Consider the following 7,146-nt stretch of genomic DNA (forward strand, 5'->3'; position numbering starts at 1 on the left):
GAACATGACCAATGCACGTATGGTGGTTTAAATAGGTTTGGCCCCCACAGACTCATGTTTGAACGTTTGGCCATAAGGAGTGGCACTATTAGGAGGTGTGGCTTTGTTGAAGGAAGTGTGTCACTATGGAGGCAGGCTTTGAGGTTATATATGCTCAAGCTATGCCCAGTGTGAAACAGTCCCCTTCTACCTAAGGATTAAGATAGAACTCTCAGCTCCTTCTCCAGCACCATGTCTGCTTGCATGCTTCTCACCATGATGACAATGGACTGAACCTCTGAACCCGTAAGCCAGCCCCAATGAAATGTTTTCCTTTATAAGAGTTGTCTTGGTCATGGTATCTCTTCATAGTAATAGAAAGCCTAAGACAGCACTCACCCAGTTACCCACAGTGGGATGGGGTGCCCTTGAGATGGGCCTTATCCTCATCTGACTCTAGAAGAAGACCTAGCCTCTGGCATTCCACTCTGCCCCAGCCATGCACCTCTTCTGTCCTGTGTTCTCAGACCCCACAAGAAGGCTCCCTGAGGTTGTGACATCTTTATTGGCTGGGTGGGGTCTGAGGGCGGTTGAGGGCAGGGGATTTGAGTGTCTGTAGGGCTTGCCCCTGACTTCTCGCATGTCAGGTGACTTTCCTGGGCAGAGGATTAATGATCCCACTCTCTATATACTCAAAAACTGTGTATGGGTCCTGGTCTCCGTTGACAATGATGGCCCGATCGTAGAACTGCTCCAGGTCCCCAGAGTTCCTGTAGAACAGGTCTGTTTGGAGCTTGATGTACTCCTCTGAATCCTTGGGGTTCTGCAGGAGGCGGGCCTGGACCTCTATGGTGGGAGGGGGCTTGTACATGAGATGGAACCTATGAAAGAAGCAGATGACAATGGCCCTCAGTCCTCTGTTGACTATGCTAGAGTGCCCTTGCCCTGTCACCGTGACTACCAGACACAAATGCCAGCTGTGCACCAGCTGGGGACACACCCTGGACTGGCCTCAGGCTTCTGGGACAAAAAGCTGCGATCCCAGGTCAGGGAAAGGGCAGAGGTCAGTGGGGTAGCATGTAAAATCACAGTAAGAGGGAGATCCCCCTTTGATCTCAGATGCCCGGGCAGGCAGATCTCTGCACGGTCCTGGCTTGGCAGGGCAGTGTACTGAGACCGCACCTGAAAACAGCAAACAACACACAAAAGGCCTGGTTCCTTCATTCTTCCCTTCTCCTACTTTTGCAGTGCCCCACCCCCACCCCTGTTTTGTATGCAGCTGCTCAAGCCCAAAAGAGGGAGTTGGACTCTCTGGAACTAAAATTCTACACTTTTCTGCAGGCCGTCTATAAGGACATGGAAAAAGGGAGCTTGCTCTCTGTGCCTCCTTGCCCTTGCCCTCACTGGCAAGTCCATTCCTTTCCTGGCATTAGAGCCTACTACTCTGGGATTCCACCAGCTCTTGAATCTTCCATTGGTAGACAGGTATTGTTGGATCAGCGGTTCTCAACATTCCTCATGCTTCGACTCTTTAATACAGTTCCCCATATTGTGGTGATCCTCAGCTGTTAAAATCATTTCATTGCTACTCCATAACTGTAATTTTGTTATGAATTATAATATAACTATCTGATATGCAGGGTATCTGATATGTACTCCCCAAGGGGTCGCGACCCACAGGTTGAGAACTGATGGGGCTAGCTGGCCCACAGCCTGTAAGCCACTCTAATAAATTCTACATAGATTCATTCTACCACTTCTGTTCCTCTAGAGAACCACTAGAGATACCAGGACTGGGGTCTAGAACAGGAAAATGTCCTTCAACAGCTTCAGAGCGCTGTGCAGGCTGCTCTCCCACTTGGACCTTGTGATCCTGCAGACTTAATGGTACTTGAGGTGTCAGTGGCTGACACTTTGTGATCCTGCAGACTTGATGGTACTTGAGGTGTCAGTGGCAGACAGGGATGATGTTTAGAGCCTTTGGCAGGCCCCTATAGGTGAGTCACAGAAGATACCTTTGGGATTTTGGAGCAAGTCTCTACCATTGTCTACAGACAACTATTCCCTTTAAGAGGCAGCTCTTGGCCTGCTATCAGGCCTTAGTGAAAGGACATTTGTCAATGGGCTACCACGTTACCATGTGACCTGAGCTGCCCACCACGAGCTAGGTGATATCTGACCCACCAAGATAGCGTGGGATGTGCACAGCAGCAATCCATCACCAAATGGAAGTGGTATACACATGACTGGGCCTGAGCAAGTCCTGGGGGCACAAGCTTGTGACATGAAAACATTGCCCAGATGCCTGTACTTTCTACTCCCATTACAATGCCATCTGCTGCTGGCGTGCATGCCTTTTGGGGTGAGGAAGGAGACTGGGACCTGCTTTACTGATGGTTTCTCACACTATGAAGGCTCCATTCAGAAGCACAGCATTACAGCCCCTTTCTGGGACAACACTGAAAGACACCTGTGAAAGGAAAATCTACATAGAGGGTAGAACTTCAGGCAGTATACATGGTCATACATTTTGTTTGGAAGGAGAAATGGCCAGATATGTGATTGTTCACTGACTCATGGGCTGTAGACAGTGGATTGGCTGGATGGTCAGGGACTTGGGAAGAGCATGATTGGAAAACTGGTGAGAAGGACATCTGGGGAAGAAGTGTGTGGACAGATATCTGTGAATGGTGAAGGATGTGAAGATATTTGTGCCCCGTGTAAATGTTCACCACCAGGTGACTTCAACTGAGGAGGAGTTCAGTTATCAAGTGGATTAAATGACCTGTTCTGTGGACAGTCAGCATCTTTCCCCAGCCATCCCTGTCATTGTCCACTGGGCACGTGAACAAAGTGGCCATGGTGGCAGAGACAGGGGTTAAGTATGTACTCAACCCCATGGACTTCCACTCACCAAGGTTGACCTGGTTATAGCTGCTGCTGACTGCTAGATCTGCCAACAGCAGATACAACACTGAGCAGATCTCTTGTGAGTTTGAGGCCAACCTGGTCTACCAAAGCAAGTGTAACAGCCAAGCTGTTACACAAAGAAACCCTGTCTCAAAAAAAAAAAAAAGAAAGAAAGGAAGGAAGGAAGGAAGGAAGGAAAAGAAAAAGAAAAAAGAAAAAGGAAAAAGGAAAGAGAAAGACAGAAAGGAAGAAACAAAGAAGAAAATCCATCACAGGTGTACTCAGCCTCTTGAGTTTTAGTTAATTCCAGATGTGGACAAGTTGCCAACCAAGAACAGCCACCACACAGGACTTCCTCTGTGTAGCCCTGGCTGTCCTGGAACTCCCTGTATAAACCAGACTAGCCTCAGAAGAGATCCACCTACCTCTGCCTCCCAAGTGCTGGGACTAAAGGCATATACTATCACAAAGGGCTTATTTTTTTTTTTTGTGTGTATGTGTGTGTGTATGGTTGTGTGAGTTTGTGTGTGTGTGAGTATATGGTATATACATATGTATGTATATGTGTGTATGTGTGTATGAGTATGTGAGTTAGTGTGTGTGGATAGTGTATATGTATGTATGTGTGTGTAAGTATGAGTTTGTGTATGTATGGATATGTGTATGTATATGTATGTGTGTGTACATGTGATGTATGTGTTTGTGTATGTATGGATGTGTGTATGTATATGTGTGTACATGTGATGTATGTGTTTGTGTATGTGTAGGGGTATGTGTGTATGGGTATATGCATGTGTGTATATGTGTGGTGGTATGTGTGTACACATGTATGTCTTGGTGATTGAACTCAGGTCCTCATGCTTGCAAGGCAAGCATTAGCCATCTTCCCAGCATCTTTGTCTGTACTTTTTTTTCATCCTTCCAAACACAATTTGTCCAGTATTTAAAGCCTACCCATCTGGTACAGCCATTTCTGAAGTGGAAGTCCAGCTGGGGGCCAGGAATATAGTGACAGATACTTCACCAGTATGTTGCTGCTGGGCCTGGTACATCCCTTCCCTCTTCCCTCTTCAGAGGGACACAGAAGACACACCCAGAGGAACTCACTGAACAAGCCTATTTCCTGCCTCTGTCTGTAGTAGCCAGCACTACTCAAAAGCAGGTCCACAAAACACTGAGCGCCTAGATGAAGAGGCAGCTCTTGGGAGACCTGGCCATCAGCAGCTCTCCATGACCAGCTACCAGGAAGCCCTGACCAACCTTTCTCCTGTGACAGGGTCTATCCTTCTCAGTGTCAGCCGCTCCAGGATGGAATCCAACGGCACATTCAGGAAGAACACCCTGGAGAGAGAAAGATCATGGTAGCCACAGTTGTCACTATCTGGGCCAGACAAAGCTTTGACAGCCTGGGCCTGCTAATCCTGGGGAGACTACTGGCAACATGACTTTTATACAGAGCAAACCCACCGAGAGCCCAGAGCCACCTTCTCTGTCAACTCACTCTCCAGGCCAATAACACCCTAATGCCAGAAACTAGGGTGAGTAAGACTGCCTAGTAGCCCAAAGCCTTCCGGAGTCACCCACTGGCTACCCGTCCCTTTCCCTCTGCTGCCTCCTCCCCTTGGTATACCCCCGTTGTGGCCCTGAGGGACACTGACCTTCTTGTCACTCATTTACCCATGGACTGAGTCTTGCTACAGTCACCAGAGGGAACCCCAGGCCACACTTTGGTCACCCTAAGGCCACGATTGGCATTATTCCCCACATGTGGGCATCTATGTGTTTCAGGGAGGGTCTGCCCCGGATTCCCGAGGCAGCCAAGTGTGTCCTTGCTCCATTGCTCTTGGCAGGGAGATGCTTTTCCTCTCTGCCTCTCTGGTGCCTGTGGCAGGGCTGTGACCAAGGCTGTGAGGAGACAGGGCTGAGCTCAGACTCCTCCTAGCTGCAGGCACTCCTGCAGAATGCAGATCCAAGCCAAGCCAGGCAGGTCACCTGCTGACTGCACAGAGGGAGAAATGGAAGCCCAGACTTACCCAGAGGCCCCCCAGAAGAAGGTAGCTTGCTCAGACCCATCAGAGAAGTGGTCAGAGACACTAGAATCAAGTATTTATATGCCTGAAGCTGATGCTTCAGAGTTTGACTGACACATGTGTGCAAATTTCTTTCCCTTAGGCTGGCTTTCTCTGGGTTTCCTTCTAATACTTACCCAAAGTTACTTTTTTTTTTATTTTTAAAAACTTTTATATACTCACTGGGGGGACGGGGGTAGTGAGTGGACATGTACCACAATGTGTATTTAGAGGTCAGAGACAAGCATGGGGGTTCCTGTCAGCTCTAGTGGAGACGCAAGACTGAAACTCAGTTCAACTCCACTTAGTGAGCCATCACGGGTTCGAACTTCTAAACCTGATGGTTTATTTTAGCTGTATTTAAGCGCAGCACAATTTTGGAGAAACATTTCCCAATGACAGTTAACTCAGTCCTGTGTAAAAAAAAAAAAAAAAGCTAAGGACATGTTTACATTGAAACTCTACAAAGTACATATGGCCTCTTCCATAGAGACAGGGAGCTGTGGTTGGCCTGGCTCTATAAAAGTTACTTAGGCTGTTGTAAAGTACACGTGACATCTCCATAAGGATGTTTATATGGACTGAGAAACTTGAACAAAAAAAAACAATATTTAGTGGGGAAAAGTTTGGGATAAACAGACATAATAGTCTGGGGGATTTAGGTGAAGCCTGGCCCTGCAGATAGCAAAACATCATCAGGTGATAAGCTACATCCATTCCCAGAATTCCAGAGGGAAGGCAGGTAAACATCTTTTCCCTTTGAAGAGATGAGCCTGCATGTTTAACCTTCCTGGGTTCCTTAGTGCTTATCTGTGAGTGCAAGCATCTGGTACTATCTATAGACAACTTGTAGGAGTCCATTTCTCCTTCCACCTTGTGGGTCCCAGGGATTGAACTCAGGTCATTAAGCTTAGCAGTCACCCTTACCCACTGAGGCTGTGACCTACTACATGACAAGCAGCAGCTTGAGGGAAGAAGCATTTGTTCTGGCTCACAGTTCAAGGACACAGGGGAAGGCGTGCTGGTGGGAGAATGAGGCCATTCTCACATCATCTCTGCTGACAGGAAGTAGAGAGCAGACAGGAAGCTGGCAAGGGTCATTAAAACTTCAAGGCCCACCTCTGGCCCCAGTGACAGACTTCCATTAGCAAGACTCCAACTCTTAACGGTTCCAGAACCTCCCGAAAAGGCACCAAGTGGTCACATACCTGAGCCAATTATGGCCCCTTCACATTCAAACCACAAGGGCACTTGAACACTTGCTCTCATGCACTAGACCATGTATGAGCTCAGCCGTCGTGCACTAGACTATATATAAGCTAAAAAAAAAAAAAACAAAAAACACAGCTGGGCACCAGACAGGCAAGCAGAGCTCAGTGTTCTTTCTAAGGACAGACATGCCCAGGACTTACCTTTTTTCCCCTTGCCCAGTGTGATGGTTTGTATATGCTTGGCCCAGGGAGTGGCACTGTTAGGAGGTGTGGCCTTGTTGGAGTAGATGTGTCACTGTGGGCATGGACTTTAATACCTTCGTTCTAGCTGCGTGGAAGCCAGTCTTTTCCTGTCTGCCTTCGGAACAAGAGGTGGAACTCTCAGCTCCTCCAGTCCCATGTCTGCCTGGATGCTGCCAAGCTCCTGCCTTGATGATAATGGACTGAATCTCTGAACCTGTAAGCCAGCCCCAGTTAAATGTTGTCCTTATAAGAGATGACTTGGTCATGGTGTCTGCTCACAGCAGTGAAATCCAGCTGGCACCCTGCTGGTGCTGAGTTTAACTGCAGCTACCCCATGAAGCAGTCACAGTTGGTTCTCAGCAGCCTGGCAGGTGGGAGTCATGACCACTTTCCAGCAGAGCGACCTGGCCAGGCCAGAGTCATGAGCAGCCTTTCCTGAGTGCACTGTTGTCTGTCAGGCTCTTTCACTCTCTTGACACTGAGACATGATGTTGTCATCTACAAAGTTCACACTCAAGAACCAAATCAAGTTACAACCCACATACTTATGCACATACACACACACGCTCATACACACACTCATTCACTCACACACACTCATATACACACTCATTCACTCACACACACACACATGCACACATACATGCTCATACACACACTCATTCACTCACACACACTCATACACTAATTCACTCACACACACTCACACACACACTCATTCACTCACACACACT

The 7,146-nt window shown here is 47.9% G+C and overlaps 1 protein-coding gene across 1 annotated transcript in view; it reads right to left on the reverse strand.

Moving 5' to 3' along the window:
- Nucleotides 1-525: 525 nt before the first annotated feature.
- Nucleotides 526-7,146, reverse strand: part of Ak8 (adenylate kinase 8) — a 116,467-nt gene continuing 109,846 nt past the window's right edge. The window contains exons 12-13 of the mRNA XM_028757138.1: nt 4,150-4,230; nt 526-860 (exon numbers count right to left, since the gene is read on the reverse strand). Coding sequence (XP_028612971.1) covers nt 623-860; nt 4,150-4,230 — 319 coding nt within the window. The 3' untranslated portion in view covers nt 526-622. The remainder of the gene's footprint in view (nt 861-4,149; nt 4,231-7,146) is intronic.

The sequence above is a fragment of the Grammomys surdaster genome, unplaced genomic scaffold, assembly GCF_004785775.1.
Source record: "Grammomys surdaster isolate TR1022 unplaced genomic scaffold, NIH_TR_1.0 126133, whole genome shotgun sequence".
Lineage (NCBI taxonomy): Eukaryota > Metazoa > Chordata > Mammalia > Rodentia > Muridae > Grammomys > Grammomys surdaster.